A 21,706-nucleotide genomic window follows, 5' to 3' on the forward strand; every position below is an offset into this window, starting at 1 on the left:
ATGAGGGTTAGGATCACCTCTATGAGGGTTAGGATCACCTCTATGAGGGTTAGGATCACCTCTATGAGGGGTAGGATCACCTCTATGAGGGTTAGAATCACCTCTATGAGGGTTAGGGTTAGGGTCACCTCTATGAGGGTTAGGGTTAGGATCACCTCTATGAGGGGTAGGATCACCTCTATGAGGGTTAGGATCACCTCTATGAGGGTTAGGATCACCTCTATGAGGGTTAGGGTCACCTCTATGAGGGTTAGGATCACCTCTATGAGGGTTAGGGTACCCTCTATGAGGGTTAGGGGTAGGATCACCTCTATGAGTGGGGTAAAGGAAAGGAAAGGTTACAAGGAAAGCAAAAAGATTGCATTCCCTGTACAGTCTGAAATGCAGCCCAGGACTGACACTTTGTGCTTTACTGATGACGTCAGCATGCAGTGCTTCAACAAATGTTCCCACAGAATGCCATATTTTTTATTATCGCAGCATTAGGGTTAGGGTTTCCTGGCCTCATGAGCCATCCATTTATATTTTGGAGATGGATATGTTAGATATTATATAAGACAATGGGTCAAAACTATTTGGTCACATTGTTGTTGTGACTAATATAGGGTCCCTGCAGAGGAGAAGGTTAAAGGTTAAAGGGGGGTGAAGTGTGAATGGGCTGACTTATATAGCACCTTATTCCTGAGCGCTTTACAACGGCCTCTCATTCACCCATTCACACACACATTCACACACCAATGGCGGCAAGCTACCATGCAAGGTACTTATTGGGAGCAATTTGGGGTTCAGTGTCTTGCCCAAGGACACTTCAACATGTGGCCAGCCGGGGCTCGAACCTCCGATCTGCCAACCTTGCAATCATTAGACGGCAGCTCTACCTCCTGAACCACAGCCGCCCAATGGATTCTAGGCTATCCATGTATCCATTTTCTTTGTTTTCGGGCAAAAAAAAAAACTGTCACCTTTTTGGACCATGACCAGTTTGCACCCCTGTTTAAAGACCTAGATCTATATTCTGTATTGTTATAGAGATAGTGTCTTAATAAGTGATGCAATCATTTGGCCTTAAGGGATTTAATCAGTTTGTTATTTTAAAGACATCTAAATATATTATTTTATTTTGTATTGACTATAAAATAGTATTAATGCATTTAAATATATTATTATATTTTGTATTGACTAAGTGTAAGGCAAGAGTATCCTTGTTTTGGTTATTTTTCAACACGATATACAATTGTGTACAAACTGTCAAATGTTAAGTAAAGCAAAATTCAAATAGTTGTATTGATATTAAGTTTTATTGATTTTGATCAATAACAACAACAAAAACTACAGAAAACACAATCCTACAATCTTGAAAATCTGATTTAAAATTAAGAGCAAATTATTATTTTTATTTTTACAAGCACTCTCTGAATGTAGTAGAATAACTGACATTAGATTGGCGACCTATTCTTAATAGCGCACAAGGTAAGCATTGATATTGTGTTAGTATGTTATGGCTATATCAGTACACCAGTAGACACATTATGATATACGTTTAATTAAGTACAAAAAAGCTAAATGCTAAAACAGCTTGATTTCATCTTCCCATGATGTTTCCACATTACAAAGGACTTTAACAGATTCAGGTGTTTGTCCCTAGTGTCTTCTCAGCCCCTCTGATTGAGATCTTAGTTGCACTCGTTTCCTTTGATGAGGAAGAATGTTCCAGTAGCCACTCCCAGCAGCCCCAGAGTCAGGCCCACGCCACAGAACACAGCAGGACCCACACTGGGCTGGTTCACCTCGGGCTCTGGGGAGGGACACACACACACACACACACACACACACACACACACACACACATTCATGAAATAGCTTACCTATTACTGTAAACAGTAAACTGTATTTTTACAAATTACTGTAAACTGATGGTATGTTGAAAATGAAGTGTTTTCCATGGCAGTACACTTTGCGGTAAAATTGTGATATGATACTGTCAATTACACTTAGGTACACACTAAACAGTCCATTAAATGAGACTTCTCACCCCATATCCGTGTAAGGGGCTCAGTGAGAGACTTGTGTCCCACACTGCAGCTGTAGATGTCTCCCTCCTCTGGGGTGATGGTCAGGCTGGAGAACTGGTTGTAAGTTCGGTCCTTGTTGGGGTAGGGATTGCTGATTCTCACCCCCGCTGTCACATTATTGTTGTTCTTGGTCCACCAGACTGTCACAGGTGGAGGGTAGTATCCGTTGACGTGACAGATGAGAGTGTTCTCCGTCCCCAGCTCCACATCGTCCCTGGGATAGATGGAGCTGTGAGGAACGACTGTAGGGGAACCCAGTTAGTATCACCTTCCCCTCTGAAAACACTGATCATGCTGTCATATCTGGACACGGTGGGGAGCCTTGGGTAATCATTAGGGTGCCATCTTATGAGCATTGAATCAATAGTGTCAGTTCATGAGTAGGCTATATGAGTAGGCTGTATGAGTAGGCTATGAGTAGGCTATATGAGTAGGCTATATGAGTAGGCTACATGAGTATGCTATATGAGTAGGCTATATGAGTATGCTATATGAGTAGGCTATATGAGTACGGTATGCTATATGAGTAGGCTATATGAGTATGCTATATGAGTAGGCTATATGAGTACGGTATGCTATATGAGTAGGCTATATGAGTAGGCTATATGAATAGGCTAAATGAAGTGTATTACAGATAAAGACTTATTCTTTAGTTTGCTATTCATGCTGGTGTCATTGTCTTATATCCTGAAGAACTTGAAATTCTACTGTTTCATACAAAATACGTACAATAGTTTGAAACAAATGAAACAAAATCTGAGATTTGAATTAAATGTATCTGAAATGTTCACTTACGTATGGCCTCTGTTGGGTTCTTGAACACTTTGATAAAAAGAGCCAAGTTTGCTTTGCATATGTGCTGCTGACCTACAGCGTTCTGATAGGTTCCATCTTCCATTACAAATGGGTCAGCAAACGGAGGAAGTGCCATCTCTCCTTTCTCTTTCACAAAGTCTGCATACCAGTACTGATCACCATCAAGTCCATACATATCAACTCCAGTTATATCTGAGCATCCTGATATGCCTATATCATCATGCAGAACTGAAAACGGACACAAGAAACATGATGAATATAGATATATCAGATTCAGATCCATCAATGTTTTACAGAGTAGCATCACATTGAAATTGTAATGTCAATAGTAGGGTTGTAGAAGATTATTATGCATAATAATAATTACAACATTTTGATTCTCAATTTCATGAAGAGTGGTTAGAAATACATGACATAGTGTTATGAAAGATACATTTACATTACATTTGACATTTTTACCATTTAGCAGACGCCTTTATCCAAAAACAATTTACAATTACAGATTACATTCTCCCTGGAGTAATTTAGGGCTGAGTGCCTTACTCAAGGGAACACTAGTGGTGGTGTTCCCAGGTGGGATTTCAACTCCTGACCTACAATATACCCCTTCAAGGACAATGATACCATCGGTCCTTAGGCCTCAAATGTGGTACAGCCTAACCCTTATGCTAACTTTAATATAGTATACCATGCACTCATAAATTATTTGTGAAACACCTACTAATGTAGGCCTAATGACAGGTTTATGAAGCTCTGCTAACACTTTGTTAAAGATGTGACCGCCTGCATCTGTGCCACTCGGCTTACCTAGTGGTGGAACCAACATTTGAATGATCTCCTCATAGGCCTACATGAAGTAGCTGCAAATGTTTAAATCAGGCTGACAAACATGACCATACTGTAGGTTTGGGGAAACCTAGCAGCACTTTTTGGTGACAGAATCATCTCAATAATCACCTGTTCAGACACTTACCTTTGGCCTCCACACGGAGCAGGCAGGAGAGGATGAGGACGGTCACAGAACCCTTCATGTTCACTTTACAGACAGCCGTGTAGAGACAGGAGGACACAGAGAACCAGAGTTACCTTCTGACCAGCGTCAAACTTCCCTGAGAGGGAACTGAGGGTTTTTTTGTTTCCCCGGAGGCAGCAATCAGGACCAATCAGAGTTTGTTTGTCAGTTGTTGCTAGGTAGACGCTCACATTGCTGTTCAGGCTTGTCTTGTATATGGAGAATCATCTGAGGGGTGATTGACTAATTATTGCCTAAACAGCATCAATTGCTTTTTTTTAAAGTTATTTTTGCTGAGTGGGGCAGTCCCAGTCATATTTTTCATTTTAAAATATTGCATTTGAGTTGAATTTAAGTTGTGTATAGGTTGCTGTACAGTACTGTATGAAGTGGATCACTTATGACATATCATCAATGATGTTAGTTGTGACTTATGATGTTAGTTGTGACTTATGATGTTAGTTGTGACTAGTTGTTAGTTGTGGCTTATGATGTTAGTTGTGACTTATGATGTTAGTTGTGACTAGTTGTTAGTTGTGGCTTATGATGTTAGTTGTGGTTTATGATGTTAGTTGTGGTTTATGATGTTAGTTGTGACTAGTTGTTAGTTGTGACTAGTTGTTAGTTGTGGCTTATGATGTTAGTTGGGGGAGATGGGAGGGGGAGATGGGAGGGGAAGATGGGAGGGGGAGATGGGAGGGGGAGATGGGAGGGGGAGATGGGAGGGGGAGATGGGAGGGGGAGATAGGAGGGGGAGATGGGAGGGGGAGATGGGAGGGGAAGATGGGAGGGGGAGATAGGAGGGGGAGATGGGAGGGGGAGATGGGAGGGGGAGATAGGAGGGGGAGATGGGAGGGGGAGATGGGAGGGGGAAATGGGAGGGGAAGATGGGAGGGGGAGATAGGAGGGGGAGATGGGAGGGGGAGATGGGAGGGGGAGATAGGAGGGGGAGATAGGAGGGGGAGATGGGAGGGGGAGATGGGAGGGGGAGATAGGAGGGGGAGATAGGAGGGGGAGATGGGAGGGGGAGATGGGAGGGGGAGATGGGAGGGGGAGATGGGAGGGGGAGATGGGAGGGGGAGATGGGAGGGGGAGATGGGAGGGGGAGATGGGAGGGGGAGATAGGAGGGGGAGATGGGAGGGGGAGATGGGAGGGGGAGATGGATCGCAAGTATCCAAGGTGTTCTGGTGAGCTTCACTTGTAGGATGAGTGTGTACATCCAAGGCCCACCTTAAACACAGGCTTTAATGAACTGAATTAAACACAGGCTTTAATGAAGTGAATTCCAAATATTGCATCCAATTGAAGTTGTGTATAGGTTGCCCTACAGTACTACATGTGAAGTGGATCACTTATGACATATCAATGATGTTAGTTGTGTGACTAGTTGTTAGTTGTGGCTTATGATGTTAGTTGTGACTAGTTGTTAGTTGTGGCTTATGATGTTAGTTGTGACTAGTTGTTAGTTGTGACTAGTTGTTAGTTGTGGCTTATGATGTTAGTTGTGACTAGTTGTTAGTTGTGGCTTATGATGTTAGTTGTGACTAGTTGTTAGTTGTGGCTTATGATGTTAGTTGTGACTAGTTGTTAGTTGTGGCTTATGATGGTTAAATGATTGAATTGCGTCCCAGCAGCCTGAGCCAGTGGATCCATCCCATCAGCTGCTGTACAGGATGGCAGATCTGCTCGTCTGATGGAATGCAGTTGTTGTGATAAGCTCACACAGGACCCATGTGACCACAACAAGGAAACATACCTGTCCAGACAAACCAGTCCATAAAAGTCCCTAAAGTTATTTTTAAACTGAACCCATAGAAATCAGTTACTAGGTAAAGGAATGTTTGAGAGAAATGTTATTTGGGCACAGATAGGACTGATAGCTCCTTAGAACCTGTTGTGTTGTGTTCTGTTGTGTTGTGTTGTGGTGTGGTGTGTTGTGTTGTGTTGTGTTGTGTTGTGTTGTGTTGTGATGTGTTGTGATGTGTTGTGATGTGATGTGTTGTGTTGTGTTGTGTTGTGTTGTGTTGTGTCGTGATATGCAGTGCTGTGTCATGTTGTGTCGTGTTGTGTTGTGTTGTGTTGTGTTGTGTCGTGATATGCAGTGCTGTGTCATGTTGTGATGTGTTGTGTTGTGTTGTGGTGTGTTGTGTTGTGTCGTGATATGCAGTGCTGTGTCATGTTGTGTCGTGTACGTTGGTGAGACTTTACAGCTTAGGAACAATTCAACAAATGAGAACAGAAAAGCGTGTGGATGAACATACATGCAGTACTAATCTCATACTCTGAAAGTGGAGAATTGTTGAAACTGTCACCTACAGCCATTTTTTAAATCTGCACAACGATAACCTGTTCTAACCTGTTTAAGCGTCTGTTATTGGAGGCTAAACAAAACTCCACCCCCCAGAGCCAAGCAAGCTAAACCCAATGAGGTTGTATCACATGACCATTTAGCTGACATTGTGAACATCAGTCATGCTGGTTCATTATTATTGATAATGAAAACAGGTGGATAAGCAGGGTCAGAGGTCGTATTTTAGAAGCCAAACATTGATATGATCTGAATCAGCATCGACGCCCTGATGGTAAACGAGCCCGTCAGCGTGGCTTCAGGAGCCACAGAGCAAAGTGATCGTTCCTCCAGCTGACCTGAAACAACCCTGTTGTGTAGAGAGAGTCTGTCTGAGGCAGAGAGGGGGACCCACCCATGACATCACAGGTACCTGGCCTCATCGGGAGGGTGTCTGTTACCATGGCAACCAGTGGCAACAAAACAATTAACTCCAGATAGTAGCAAAGGTAGAAACATTACAAATTCTCTATCCACACAAATTATGTTTGACTCCCTAGGTTTAATGTTCTGTATAGAGCCCTACTAGAGGTAGCATTTATGACATGCTGCAAGAATTGCGATTGATATGTGGAGTGATTGTGTCTTGCAGTGTGTGGGCCTGCTCTCTTTCTAGACACTCTCTTTAGCTTACACGCTGAGCATCTTTTGACACAGCGGGTGCAGAATGTCTTTTATCTGATAGAAAATAATTTGAGGTGGCCTAGGGTGGTCCAGTGGTCTAGCACCATGGCCTGGGGTGGTCCAGTGGTCTAGCACCATGGCCTGGGGTGGTCCAGTGGTCTAGCACCATGGCCTAGGGTGGTCCAGTGGTCTAGCACCGTGGCCTGGGGTGGTCCAGTGGTCTAGCACCATGGCCGGGGGTGGTCCAGTGGTCTAGCACCATGGCCTGGGGTGGTCCAGTGGTCTAGCACCATGGCCTGGGGTGGTCCAGTGGTCTAGTACCATGGCCTGGGGTGGTCCAGTGGTCTAGCACCGCGGTCTACAGTGCACACATATGCCCATGTCGGCGTGGGTTTGAATCCGGCCCGTGCCCTGCTGACATGCCCTCTCTCTCTCCCTTCTTCTCCTTACTTTCCTGTCTGTCTTCACTGTATCTGTCCAATAAAATGAAAAATATGAGTGGGACTGTCCGACTCAGAAAAAAATTATTTAAAAAACACAACAATCTCCAGTTGCTCAGTTTCTGGTTCACAGATCACATTCTGAGCTCCCAAACTGGAATTCAGCATTGTCAGCTCATCAATGATGTGATTACCTGAAACTCAACCCCAGTGAAAATGAGAGACAAAACAACAATACCTTTAGATTGTTTATTGAAAAGCTTTTGCCATATTCTTATAAAGGCAACTGGTTAGATCAGGAATATAACGGTCTCAAACCACCAAGCAGAAGATGAGCAACACAAGCCTTTGAGAGAAGCTCAATATATATCAATAACATCAAACCTGCTTTTACTGTCAGATTAAGGTTCACGAAGCGTTTACTACAGTGTGATTGTACCTTTAAAAACATATCAGAACATAAGAACAACAGCAAAACCTGTGTATTAATCAAACAGTTTACTTTACCCCCTCTCCAAAAATCACACACACACACACACACACTACTCTCAGCATTCACTACTCGTTCACTTTATATTAGTGCAGAGAAAATATAAAATCAATATGTTGATCTGGCCTGTCAAATACAATAGTAAGACACACAAAGACGTGCCTCTAAAGTTCCTAAGCTCAGTTGCCAACTATTGGGCTGCTCACTCAAATATCCCAACACCAGTGAAAGGCTTTAAGTCCATTTCATGATGATAGAAAATGGACTAGAAATTACAAAAGAAATGCAAAACAGTGACAGTAACAATCCGTCCTACATATTATATTTCATCCGTGTTTTCAAACATCCCCACTAGATGTCACTAGATGACATTCTTCTTCATTGCCTGTTCCTGTCAGTTGAGTCATATTCAGATGGACTTGACCCCAGACCTAATCTTCATCACTCCCATTCTAACAACGTAGAATTGTATCATTTCATATCTCACTGTAGCTGATTTATTGCATTCAAGTTTAAGATAAAAATAATAATTGTAAATTGAAAGGAATATAACTTCTACAAATACACAGTGTATAATCAATCTATTGGTATCTGAGAAGTTAAAGGCAACAGCAGCTATTGGTTCAGTAAAGCTCTGCATTGTAATCAGCTTCTATGACAAGGCCTCATCTCAGGCCTACTGTGATCTAAGGACAGCTGTAGTGGGTCCACCTGTCAGCAGTGGTTACAGCAATGTGCCTGCAAGCCTGAAAAGATAACAAACAATTGGCAATCAAATGAATGACTATCATGACATATTTTACAAATGAATAAGTAGTAATTCATTTGAACAGGATTCTCACATTAGTTATTTGGTACCAGAATCCGCCCTGTTACGGAAATAAACGAGAGAGAGAGAGAGAGAGAGAGAGAGAGAGAGAGAGAGAGAGAGAGAGAGAGAGAGAGAGAGAGAGAGAGAGAGAGAGAGAGAGAGAGAGAGAGAGAGAGAATTAGTAATCTTGATATTTTCATAAATGAATCAACATACTGTAGCAGTGACCTCCTGATGTAAAAAGGAAACTGTAATGTACAATTGTATATCACACCAAATGTATACAAGACAGTAGCGATGTGATGTATAATGTTGAATAAAAATGACTTTCAGTAATAAAGACTCATAGGCAGAATGATGTTTCTCCAAATGAATGTTTGTAAAACTGTAAAACTTGATCAGCTTGACAGTTATATTTGGATGGTTAATGTGTCTCCACAGATAACCCTTAATAGAGCATGGATGGTTAATGTGTCTACACAGATAACCCTTAATAGAGCATGGATGGTTAATGTGTCTCCACAGATAACCCTTAATAGAGCATGGATGGTTAATGTGTCTACACAGATAACCCTTAATAGAGCATGGATGGTTAATGTGTCTACACAGATAACCCTTAATAGAGCATGGATGGTTAATGTGTCTACACAGATAACCCTTAATAGAGCATGGATGGTTAATGTGTCTACACAGATAACCCTTAATAGAGCATGGATGGTTAATGTGTCTACACAGATAACAATTTATAGAGCATGGATGGTTAATGTGTCTACACAGATAACCCTTAATAGAGCATGGATGGTTAATGTGTCCACAGATAACCCTTAATAGAGCATGGATGGTTAATGTGTCTCCACAGATAACCCTTAATAGAGCATGGATGGTTAATGTGTCTACACAGATAACCCTTAATAGAGCATGGATGGTTAATGTGTCTACACAGATAACCGTTAATAGAGCATGGATGGTTAATGTGTCTACACAGATAACCGTTAATAGAGCATGGATGGTTAATGTGTCTACACAGATAACCCTTAATAGAGCATGCAATTCCAGATGGATGTTTGCAGATTGTCTATGTTTTCATGACAAGACGACCCTCACCATTGGCTTTCCTCTTGTAGTAGATCAGCCCTGCTAACGCTAACACCAGTCCCAGCACCAGTCCTGACGCTCCGATCGCGATCTTACTCCTCTCAGACTCAGGCAGGGACGGGTCTGTCAAAGAGAAATGATGGATTTGTTTTTTTTACACAAAAGCAGCAATCAGATTCTATAAACCACGTAGATAACATAAGGCATGTTCCCTGTTACTACAGCAAGGCCTGTTCAGTGTCTGATAAACTAATACTCGTTTATCCTTCACCACTCAAACACACATTAAAACACTTTTTAAAACACCCAACTCACATATCTGATAACTTCCTTACCCAAAACACCATTATAACACTCATAAAAACCTCCCTGTAATAACACTTACTCCACTCTGTCACTAGGGCGTCTTGGAGGCTGGCGTGGTGCACCATACAGGAGATCTTCTCTCCAGATCTGGGCGTGTACTCCAGGTGGGAGTGGACCTGGTAGTACCAGTCCCCATCGGCCAGCTCCGCAGTGGAGGTCACGTCTGTCTTCACGTCCTGTCCGTCCCTTGCCCAAGTCACAGTGATTTGTTTGGGGTAGAAGCCGTAGACACTGCATATCAGCATGGCAGGGTGTCTTCCACTGGGGGGCGCCACTGAGCTGAGTCTGACATAAGGCTTAACTGATGGAGGGAAAATTGAAAACTTTAATGACAACTCAGATTACTGTTATTTAGGGATAGTCCTGATCACCAGACTGCATAATATCACATCAGAACCATCGAGCTCGGATGCAAATCATTCATTATGTCTGTAGCATCGAACAGGGCTCTGTTCTCATGTGATTAAACTGAATGATTAATTATTTAATGAGAAGTGAAATCTCATAATATTTTACAGACTGCTATTGTTGTAATGCTCTCTGAAAATTCTGTACATTAAAAATGAGCCAATAGAAATGTTTGTTTCTGATGCTTCCCAGAGGAAAACAACAGTATAACATAACAGTGATGTACGTGTTCAATGATTGTAGCTACAGTATCCATGATCATTCAAGATAAAACCTCCCACAGAAAGATGTACAATATAGAACAAAATTTCTGATCCTATTATTATTATTAGTTCTATCGTCATATCCATCAGGAATCTCTACAAATGTTTTCTTATTCACAAACGACACACTAACATCACACTAACATCACATTAACATCACATTAACATCACACTAACATCACATTAACATTAACATGACATTAACATCACACTAACAACACTAACATCACATTAACATCACATTAAAATCACATTAAAATCACATTAAAATCACATTAACATCACATTAACATTAACATCACATTAAAATCACATTAACATCACATTAACACTAATATCACATTTACATTAACATCACATTAATATCACATTAACACTAACATCACATTAACACTAATATCACATTAACACTAATATCACATTAACATCACATTAACATCACATTAACATCACATTAAAATCACATTAACATGAACATCTGGTCAGGTAGGGATGGTAAACTGCTGTGGTCAGGAGGGCTGCTCACCTGACTTATCCAGTATGGCTCCGTAGTGAAGATCAGCGTTAGGCTTGCAGTACCTCTCCAGCTCTGCTTTCTCTTGAGCCAGTAGAGGACCATTATTCCAGATCTCTGCATTATGTATACCAATCTCTGTGTACCCAACAAACTTGCCCACAGTGCTGTTGAATCTCATTAACTCTACCTGATTAAAAATATAAGAGTCTATATACTCTATATCATGCAGATCAGGAGAGCTGTACAGGCAGTGTGACTCACGGTATTCACAATATCCATCTAAAAGAGAAAAACAATACAAATGAATACTGAAGAAGGCTCTGGTTTTCACTAGTTATACATTATGGATAAAAACATTCCCCATTTGCCTTCTATTAAGTATAATTATTCAATTAAGTATAATATAATACTTTTATTTAGGGTTAGTCCTGATCACCAGATTGCATAATATCACATCAGAACCATCTAGCTTGGATGCAAATCATTCATATTGTCTGTAGCATCCAACAGGGCTCTGTGCTCATGTGATTAAACTGAATGTTTAATCCTTTAATGAGAAGTGAAATCTCATAATATTTTACAGACTGCTATTGTTGTAATGCTCTCTGAAAATTCTGTACATTCAAAATGAGCCAATAGAAAAGTTTGTTTCTGATGCTTCCCTTAGAAAAACAACAGTATAACATAACAACTCAATTACCAGATACATTATACGGTTCAAGTTAATCAGTTAAAAGCATCATGTTATAGTGGAACGTACCTGCTCCATTCAGAGTGGATAATCCCAGGGCAAAGCAAATGTGTAAGAGAGTTGACATCGACATGTTCCTCTGCCAAGCCACTGTGTTCAATAAGAGGAAACTGAGCAGGACTTTAGCTACTCTTCAGACAAACAGGCCAATCTACTACCCCAGAAACAAAGAGTCACATGTTACTAGGCAGACATTGTAAGGACTGGTATCTTTCACTGAAAGTTGTCTGAGAGAATAGTAAGCCAGTATGTATACAGTTCACCCACCAGCACTATTTGATCCAATACCATCAGGTTTATCAAAGTGCTGCTGAGTGAAGCCCGTCTCACTAACCCTAAACCTGCCAGGATACTGTTGTGACCACCTGACCTGTTAATCAGCCTGTATCCTATAGTGGCCCTACCTGACCTGTTAATCAGCCTGTAAGTGGCCCTACCTGACCCACCTCATCACCAACAGGCAGGCTGTATCCTATAGTAGCCCTACCTGACCCACCTCATCAATCAATCAATCAATCACATTTTATTTGTATAGCGCATTTCTTACAAGATGCAACTCAATGCGCTTCAGACAATGAACATTTTCAGTCAATCAATCAATCAATCAATACTGACAGAGCCGCGAGCAGGCAAAAGTAAAAACCTGTACACTATGTAGCCAGGAAAATTCCCTTGCAGCCCTCTACACATAGAGCGACTACTAGCCAGTTTGCCTACCAGCACCCAGCGGTGGGCCCCCACACCCCCCCCCGGGGAGCCCCCGCCGCCCCACACACCCGGCCCGCCCCACCACCAGCACACCCGGCCCAGCCAAGCAAGCACAGACCAAAGAGGCCCCGCACAAGGACGGCCAAGCAGGTGCCCCGGCGGCGGAACAGACCAGGCGAGGGGGGGCCCAAGGACCACCGGCGCAAAGCAAGCAAGCAAGGGCAAAAAACCTGTACACCAGGTATCCAGGAAAAGTTCCTTGCATATTATCGGCGTACACACTGTCCATACATTTAGTGTTATATCTGCATCGTTCTGCATCCAGCATGGGCACAGGTCCTGCCAAAAGAGAATCTTAAGCACAGTTATGATGCAACAACACAATAAAGATGACAGCAATACAACCTGATGGTAGTCCTGGTACACCCTTGTAATGGTTCCAGTACTGCTCTAGGTGCTACTGGGAGCTGACAGTGCCTCATCAGCACCCGGGTCCATTTTCCTGTCAACACAAATCTCAAAACACGAGTATGGTGTAATGGCCTAGTGATCCTAGTTCTATAATGTCCAATGTCTCCCTTAGTAGCAAAAGGCGACATTGAATAAGTAGGTTTTGAGGTCACGCTTAAAAATGTCCTGAGTTTTAGACAACCTCAGGCCCTCAGGTAGGGTGTTCCACAATCTAGGAGCATATATGCTAAAAGCTGATCCTCCAAATCTCTTTGTCCTAGCCTCTGGCACTATTAAAAGTTCCGTGCCACTAGACCTTAGGGGTCTAGCTGGTGTGTATCTTATGAGCATGTCCACCATGTAATTGGGTGCATCGCAGTGGAGTGATTTATAGACTAGTAAAAGGATCTTAAAGTCTATTCTATAACTGACAGGGAGCCAGTGTAGTGATCTCAAGACAGGTGTGATGTGTGCTCTTCGTCCTCGTAAGGACACGAGCAGCAGCATTCTGAACCATTTGTAGTCTATTAATCATTTTTTGGGGGAGACCTGTCAGGAGAGCATTACAGTAATCTAGCCTACTAGTAACAAACGCATGCATTAATTTTTCGGTGTCTGCCTGGGAGACAATCACCAACAGGCAGGCTCAACTCTCCACAAGGAACAGCAACAACACTGTCTCAGGGAATCACGCTCACATGCTGAGTGAACCTGCTAGCAGGAGACCTGAAGGTTAAACCAGAGGAACAGCTAGAGAGAGTTTGAAGCCCCTGATCGGCCCTTGGTTACTTGGGGGTACTGCAGTCTTATTGAGAATGATGCCAAAAAGCATGTTGCCCCATTGAAATGTACTATACACTTAGTATTTAATCTGGCCAACTATATTTTACAGTAAATTTGGGTTCCAATATTTCCATCTGCTGTATCAAGTCGTTTTTATTGCCAACAGAGGAAATATGAACATTTCTTTAAAATGGATCACCTCTATGAGGGTGGTAAAGGAAAGGAAAGGTTATAAGGGAAGGAAAAAGATTGCATTCCCTGTACAATCTGAAATGCCGCCCAGGACTGACACTTTACTGATGATGTCAGCATGCAGTGCTTCAACAAATGTTTCCACAGAATGCCATATTTTTTAAGTTCGCAGCATCAGAAACTGCTTTTCCTGGCCTCATGAGCCATCCATTTATATTTTGGAGATGGATATGTTAGATATTATATAAGTCAATGGGTCAAAACTATTTGGTCACATTGTTGTTGTGACCAATATAGGATCCCTGCAGAGGAGAAGGTAAAAGGTTTAGGGTCAAGTGTAAATGGGCTGACTTATATAGCGCCTTTTTCCAAAGCACTTTACAATGGCCTCTCATTCATCCATTCATTCACACACCAATAGCGGCAAGCTACCATGCAAGGCGCCGGCCCGCTCATTGGAGCAATTTGGGGTTCAGTGTCTTGCCCAAGGACACCTTGACACATGGCCAACCGGGGATCGAACCGCAGACCATGCGATCATTAGATGCCGGCTCTACCTCCTGAACCACAGCCGCCTCATGTGTAAGTGTAAGGCAAGAGTTATTTAACCCCTTTGGTTCTCTTGGTGTGAAATTGATTAATATTGATTAATATTAATATTAATATTAATTAATTAAAATAAGATTGTGTACAAACTCTAAAATGTTAAGTTAAGCAAAAGTCACATAGTTGTATTGATATTACGTTTTATTGATTTTGATCAATAACAACAACAAAACAATAAAAAGTAAGTAAGGCAAGAGTTATTTTTTAACCCCTTTGGTTCTCTTGGTGTGAAATTGATTAATATTGATTAAAATTAGATTGTGTACAAACTGTAAAATGTTAAGTTAAGCAAAAGTCACAGTTGTATTGATATTACTTTTTATTGATATTGATCAATAACAACAACAAAACAATACAAAAACACAATCCTACAATCTTGAAAGACAGAGCTAATTAAAATTAAAATTCAGAGCATTCAGAGCAAATTCCCTTTGTGTGAATTATTGATTAATATTGTAATTTGTCAAATCATATAATGGCATCTGTTTTGCATTTAAGCTTACATTACCCTTTAAGCTACACCTTTTGTATAGCTCTCTCTGAATGTCTGAATGACATTAGATTGGCAACCCATTCTTAATAGTGCACAAGGTAAGCATTGATATTGTGTTAGCATGTTATGACTATATCAGTACACCAGTAGACATTATGATATAAGTTTAATTAAGTACAAAAAAGTAGCTAAAACAGCTTGATTTCATCTTCCCATGATGTTTCCACATTACAAAGGACTTTAACAGATTCAGGTGTTTGTCCCTAGTGTCTTCTCAGCCCCTCTGATTGAGATCTTAGTTGCACTCGTTTCCTTTGATGAGGAAGAATGTTCCAGTAGCCACTCCCAGCAGCCCCAGAGTCAGGCCCACGCCACAGAACACAGCAGGACCCACACTGGGCTGGTTCACCTCGGGCTCTGGGGAGGGACACACACACACACACACACACACACACACACACACACACACACACACACACATTCATGAAATAGCTTACCTATTACTGTAAACATTCAATGTGATGATGGTATGTTGAAAATGGAAAAAGTATTTTCCATGGCAGTACACTTTGCGGTTCAATTTTTATATAATACTGCCAATTACACTTATGCTGCGTCATTGACCATTTAATAATTCTGGACAATGAAGTTGTTCAACAGTCCATTAAATGAGACCCACCCCATATCCGTGTCAGGGGCTCAGTGAGAGACTTGTGTCCCACACTGCAGCTGTAGATGTCTCCCTCCTCTGGGGTGATGGTCAGGATGGAGAACTGGTTGAACGTTCGGTCCTTGTTGGGGTAGGGATTGCTGATTCTCACCCCCGCTGTCACATTATTGTTGTTCTTGGTCCACCAGACTGTCACAGGTGGAGGGAAGTATCCGTTGACGTGACAGATGAGAGTGTTCTCCGTCCCCAGCTCCACATCGTCCCTGGGATAGATGGAGCTGTGAGGAGCGACTGTAGGGGAACCCAGTTAGTATCACCTTCCCGTCTGAAAACACTGATCATGCTGTCATATCTGGACACGGTGGGGAGCCTTGGGTAATCATTAGGGTGCCATCTTATGAGCATTGAATCAATAGTGTCAGTTCATGAGTAGGCTATATGAGTAGGCTGTATGAGTAGGCTATGAGTAGGCTATATGAGTAGGCTATATGAGTAGGCTACATGAGTATGCTATATGAGTAGGCTATATGAGTAGGCTATATGAGTACGGTATGCTATATGAGTAGGCTATATGAGTACGGTATGCTATATGAGTAGGCTATATGAGTAGGCTATATGAGTACGGTATGCTATATGAGTAGGCTATATGAGTAGGCTATATGAATAGGCTAAATGAAGTGTATTACAGATAAAGACTTATTCTTTAGTTTGCTATTCATGCTGGTGTCATTGTCTTATATCCTGAAGAACTTGAAATTCTACTGTTTCATACAAAATACGTACAATAGTTTGAAACAAATGAAACAAAATCTGAGATTTGAATTAAATGTATCTGAAATGTTCACTTACGTATGGCCTCTGTTGGGTTCTTGAACACTTTGATAAAAAGAGCCAAGTTTGATTTGCATACTTGCAGGTTAACTACAGCTGCCTGATAGGTGTCATCTGGCTGTCCAGATGGGTCAGCAAATGGAGGAAGAGACATCTCTGCTTTCCCCTTCACAAAGTCTGCATACCTGATCTGATCACCATCAAGTCCATACATATACTCTCCAAATATATCTGAGCATAGTGTTATGAATAAATCATCATGCAGAACTGAAAACAGACACAAGAAACATGATGAATATAGATTTATCAGATTCAGATCCATCAAAGTAGCATACAGAGTAGCATCAAATAGAAATTGTAATGTCAATAGTAGGGTTGTAGAAGATTATTATACATAATAATAATTACAATATTTTGATTCTCAATTTCATGAAGAGTTGTTAGAAATACATGACATAGTGTAATAAAAGACATATATTTACATTACATTTGACATTTTTACCATTTAGCAGACGCCTTTATCCAAAGCAATTTACAATTACAGATTACAGGGACATTCTCCCTGGAGTATCTTAGGGCTGAGTGCCTTACTCAAGGGAACACTAGTGGTGGTGTTCCCAGGTGGGATTTCAACTCTTGACCTTATATATACAATATACCCCTTCAAGGACAATGATACCATCGATCCCTAGGCCTGATGGTTTGTCAAATGTGGTACAGCCTAACCCTTATGCTAACTTTAATATAGTATAACATGTACTCATAAATATGCCTAACGACGGGTTTATGAAGCTTTGATAACACTTTGTTAAAGATGTGACCGCCTGCATCTGTGCTGCTCGGCTTACCTAGTGGTGGAACCAACATTTGAATGATCTCCTCATAGGCCTACATGAAGTAGCTGCACATGTTTAAATCAGGCTGACAAACATGACCATACTGTAGGTTTGGGGAAACCTAGCAGCACTTTTTGGTGACAGAATCATCTCAATAATCACCTGTTCAGACACTTACCTTTGGCCTCCACACGGAGCAGGCAGGAGAGGATGAGGACGGTCACAGAACCCTTCATGTTCACTTTACAGACGGCCGTGTAGAGACAGGAGGACACAGAGAACCAGAGTTACCTTCTGACCAGCGTCAAACTTCACTGAGAGGGAACTGAGAGGTTTTTTCCCCCGGAGGCAGCCTCTTGCGCAGTAGGACCAATCAGAGTTTGTTTGTCAGTTGTTGCTAGGTAGACGCTCACATTGCTGTTCAGGCTTGTCTTCATGTTTAATGGAGAATCATCTGAGGGGTGATTTCTGGAATCATCAACAGAGTGATTGACTAATTATTACCTAATCAATTGTGACGGCTCTACATATGCTGGTGTTGTATTGTGGAATGACCATTCCCTGCAACACACTGGAGAAACCCTGTTCGTTTGTGTGTCGTAGTGAACATGGTCAGTAATCTGTCATCTCCCAGCAGAAACCTCAGTGAACAACATACTAAAAACCAACACCTGACAGCTTGGTACTATCAGGGTTATAACAACATACTAAAGACCAACACCTGACAGCTTGGTACTATCAGGGTTATAACAACATACTAAAAACCAACACCTGACAGCTTGGTACTATCAGGGTTATAACAACATACTAAAAACCAACACCTGACAGCTTGGTACTATCAGGGTTATAACAACATACTAAAGACCAACACCTGACAGCTTGGTACTATCAGGGTTATAACAAGCATAGAGTAGTGTTGCACATTAGGTTCCATAAGTGTGCAGTTCTATTCCATTGAACATGGTTAAGTTCATTAAACTGAATCAAGTTCAAGTTCTCTAATTGTCTCATATGTGATGCCTACAACAAGGAGGGACATGTGATAAGGGTTTGTTCAATAATGTCTCTTTCTATGAAAATGTAATTGATAATGCCTCATCAATTAGATGAGGACATGGACACTAAATGGAATGAATACAGTTGCAGGTGAAACATACATGTAACGAACATGTAGGACATCTGCACTCAGAGGATGTTACAAGTACAGGGCAAATGTGTTATTATGATGAAGGACTTTAATCCGTTGTTATGCCCCCAGCCTCTGGAATAACTTGCCAGAAAACCTAAGAATGGCTGAAACCGTGGGAACCTTTAAGCGAGATCTTAAGACATGTAGGCCTAGCTGCACTTGTCTCATAATTACATCTTTTCACTATTTTCTCTTAAACGTGTTATTGTCCTTTTCATATATTATCTGTCTTGCTTTGTTTTTCTTGTTTTATGTAACTACGTTTTTATTTATCTGAAACATGTTTTTATTTATCAGAACCATGTTTTTATTTATCCTTCCTTATTCTGTTAAGCACTGTGTGCTACATTTGCTTGTATGAACATGTGCTATATAAATACACTTGACTTAAATGAAACTTTCCTGCTCGCAGCACAGACCTGGGGGAGGGAGACAACCGGCTCTGAAAAAACCTGTCTGGAAAAGTCCCCAGAGCTCTAAAACCATTCAACCAATAGAGTCGCTCCAAACGGCTTCATCACTAGTTACCAGGAGAATGTTCTTTTCAGAGAGGATACAGTAGTAGTCTAGCAAGCAGGGAAGCTAGCTGCAGTATAAGACAGTTACAGTTTTTCTCTATCGCTTTAACACTAACATCGGAACCTCAAACACAACGACCAAAACCTGAAACTGGCGTATTTCATCTCACAGCAATTCTTCACAATGACAAACACATTTCTTGCTTATCTCTCATTTTGCAGCTCTAAACCACACAGTGAACAAAACACTAAATACAATTCTCTACATGGTACACTCTTCCTTGCTAAAATCTCTTGTGTTCACATGGAAAACACCACCATTCAGAATCCAACTGTCATTGCTCAGATGTGTACAGTATTTCAGAATTTAAAAAAAAGTTCTATTCTTGTATTTGTGTGTTTTATATTTGAGTATGAAGACATAACAGTTTATAACAGGCTACTGATATGTAGTGTCACACTGAAAATGCAAAAGGCCTACTGATAATCTTATCATAGTACTGTTTTCCTCTGATCATAGTGTTTTCCTTTGTGCACATCAGTGTTCAATTGGTTGTTACAAGTGTCTATTCATTTGATGGTGTGTGTGTGTGTGTGTGTCATTTGATGACAACATTTCATTTTGAGAAGACAACATTATTTTTAATGCAGTGTTTGCTTTTGCAAGAGATTTGTGGAGTTTTTGGATTTGTGTTAAGAGTACTGTATGTGCAGTGGATCACTTATGACATATCATCAATGATGTTAGTTATGACTGGCCTATGGTGTTAGTTGTGGCTTATGATGTTAGTTGTGACTAGTTGTTAGTTGTGGCTTATGATGTTAGTTGTGACTAGTTGTTAGTTGTGGCTTATGATGTTAGTTGTGACTAGTTGTTAGTTGTGGCTTATGATGGTTAAATGATTGAATTGCGTCCCAGCAGCCTGAGCCAGTGGATCCCATCAGCTGCTGTACAGGATGGCAGATCTGCTCGTCTGATGGAATGCAGTTGTTGTGATAAGCTCACACAGGACCCATGTGACCACAACAAGGAAACACACCTGTCCAGACAAACCAGTCCATAAAAGTCGCTAAAGTTCTTTTTAAACTGAACCCATAGAAATGCTGAGGGTGAGGTCATCACCAGTTACTAGGTAAAGGAATGTTTGAGAGAAATGTAATTTGAGCATCAGGGAGGACTGATAGCTCCTTAGAACCTGTTGTGTTGTGTTGTGTTGTGTTGCGATGTAATGTGTTGTGTTGAGTTGTGTTGTGTTGTGTTGTGTTGTGTTGTGTTGTGTTGCGATGTGTATTGTTGTGACACTTCAGATGCAAGAGGAAGTGATATCAACCTGTCTGCTAGAGGGATGCTGATTACTGCTCATGTCAGAGGAGTTTATGAAGCCTAAGGAAGTCTCAAGGTATCCTCATACTGCACTAATCAATCAACAACAACAAAAAGAAGCTTCTATGTGTTTGACAAGCAACAACAGAAAACGGATCTAAAAGCACACAAAGCAAGCAAAACCCCCTATGAGTTTGTATCGCTTCATCATTCAGCCAACACAGTGAAAACATCCCGTTTTATATAGACAATGAAAGTATACTGCCAAACATGCGCTTCATTGTAAATGAAGATTGAGACGACTGGAACCGTTTGATGAAATGGACTCCCTGATGGTAAACAAGCCCATCAGCGTGGCTTCAGGAGCCACAGAGGAAAGTGAAAGATGCTTGCTCCCTTGATAGGCTGCATTAGATTGTTGTCATACTGCTTATACATATTTGACTTGATTTGATCAGATCTACACAAGGAAGTAAGTAGTCTTGAGAACTGATGGTTCTCAGCGTCTTTGAGCCCCGGAAAAGCGCTATATAAATACAATGAATTATTATTATTATTATTATTATTATTATTATGGCCTCTAGGGAAGGATCCTATCTCCTGTTTCTGTACATGACGCTGGTATGTCGCAGGGTCTTACCCCCAATCCGACCCTTAATGCTGAGTGCCAAGCAGGGAGGCATCGGGTACCATGTTATTGTCTTTGGTACGACTCTGCCAGGGATCAAACTTACGACCTCCCGATCTCAGGGCGGCACTCTAGCCACTGAACTACACAAGTGCATAAGGGGTAAAGGTCAGGGAGTGATAGGACCTCTAACGTGACATCCCACAAACTATACAGGGTCTGCACAGAGCTGAGAGAGGCTGCACAGAGCTGAGAGAGGCTGCACAGAGCTGAGAGAGGCTGAGAGAGGCTGCACAGAGCTGAGAGAGGCTGCACAGAGCTGAGAGAGGCTGAGAGAGGCTGCACAGAGCTGAGAGAGGCTGAGAGAGGCTGCACAGAGCTGAGAGAGGCTGCACAGAGCTGAGAGAGGCTGCACAGTGCTGAGAGAGGCTGAGAGAGGCTGCACAGAGCTGAGAGAGGCTGAGA

General features: G+C 41.6%; 3 protein-coding genes across 4 annotated transcripts; all 3 read right to left on the reverse strand.

Annotated features, from left to right (window-relative positions):
• Positions 1-1,376: 1,376 nt before the first annotated feature.
• LOC308173653 (H-2 class II histocompatibility antigen, A-U alpha chain-like) lies at positions 1,377-17,897 on the reverse strand. 2 transcript variants are annotated; one of them, XR_013937905.1, is made up of 5 exons: positions 17,761-17,897; positions 16,765-17,013; positions 15,925-16,206; positions 15,323-15,662; positions 1,377-1,449 (listed from the first exon to the last, which is right to left on the reverse strand). XR_013937905.1 is itself a non-coding variant. In XM_080548692.1 (4 exons), the coding sequence occupies exons 1-4, from the start codon at positions 17,816-17,818 to the stop codon at positions 15,541-15,543; spliced, it is 711 nt and encodes a 236-aa protein (XP_080404818.1). In that variant the 5' UTR covers positions 17,819-17,897; the 3' UTR covers positions 15,200-15,540. The 2 variants fall into 2 exon arrangements, 1 of the variants encoding a protein (XP_080404818.1); XM_080548692.1 differs by lacking the exon at positions 1,377-1,449 and having other exon boundaries at positions 15,200-15,662.
• On the reverse strand, positions 1,468-3,919 carry LOC308173460 (H-2 class II histocompatibility antigen, I-E alpha chain-like; the record flags this gene model as incomplete). The annotated part of the gene is made up of 3 exons (XM_080548492.1): positions 1,468-1,795; positions 2,033-2,314; positions 3,862-3,919. The coding sequence occupies 3 exons, from the start codon at positions 3,917-3,919 to the stop codon at positions 1,674-1,676; spliced, it is 462 nt and encodes a 153-aa protein (XP_080404618.1). The 3' UTR covers positions 1,468-1,673.
• LOC308173234 (H-2 class II histocompatibility antigen, E-S beta chain-like) lies at positions 8,411-12,091 on the reverse strand. The gene is made up of 6 exons (XM_080548232.1): positions 12,023-12,091; positions 11,272-11,541; positions 10,094-10,375; positions 9,718-9,831; positions 8,645-8,671; positions 8,411-8,548 (listed from the first exon to the last, which is right to left on the reverse strand). Exons 1-5 carry the CDS (start codon positions 12,084-12,086, stop codon positions 8,646-8,648), a joined length of 756 nt encoding a protein of 251 aa, XP_080404358.1. The 5' UTR covers positions 12,087-12,091; the 3' UTR covers positions 8,411-8,548; position 8,645.
• Positions 17,898-21,706: the final 3,809 nt, after the last annotated feature.

This window comes from Nansenia antarctica (genome assembly GCF_963989245.1).
Source record: "Nansenia antarctica genome assembly, chromosome: 18".
NCBI lineage: Eukaryota > Metazoa > Chordata > Actinopteri > Argentiniformes > Microstomatidae > Nansenia > Nansenia antarctica.

Excerpts from the sequence above, each read along its gene's own strand:
- LOC308173234 (XM_080548232.1), bottom strand. The coding sequence starts at position 12,086 with ATGTCGATGTCAACTCTCTTACACATTTGCTTTGCCCTGGGATTATCC. Across the intron at positions 11,542-12,022 it reads ATCCACTCTGAATGGAGCAG|ATGGATATTGTGAATACCGT; the intron begins GTACGTTCCACT and ends TTTCTCTTTTAG. Across the intron at positions 8,672-9,717 it reads CTACAAGAGGAAAGCCAATG|GGCGGATTCTGGTACCAAAT; the intron begins GTGAGGGTCGTC and ends TTTCCGTAACAG.
- LOC308173653 (XM_080548692.1), bottom strand. The coding sequence starts at position 17,818 with ATGAAGGGTTCTGTGACCGTCCTCATCCTCTCCTGCCTGCTCCGTGTG. Across the intron at positions 17,014-17,760 it reads GCTCCGTGTGGAGGCCAAAG|TTCTGCATGATGATTTATTC; the intron begins GTAAGTGTCTGA and ends GTCTGTTTTCAG. Across the intron at positions 15,663-15,924 it reads GCCCCTGACACGGATATGGG|AGCCCGAGGTGAACCAGCCC; the intron begins GTGGGTCTCATT and ends GTCCCTCCCCAG.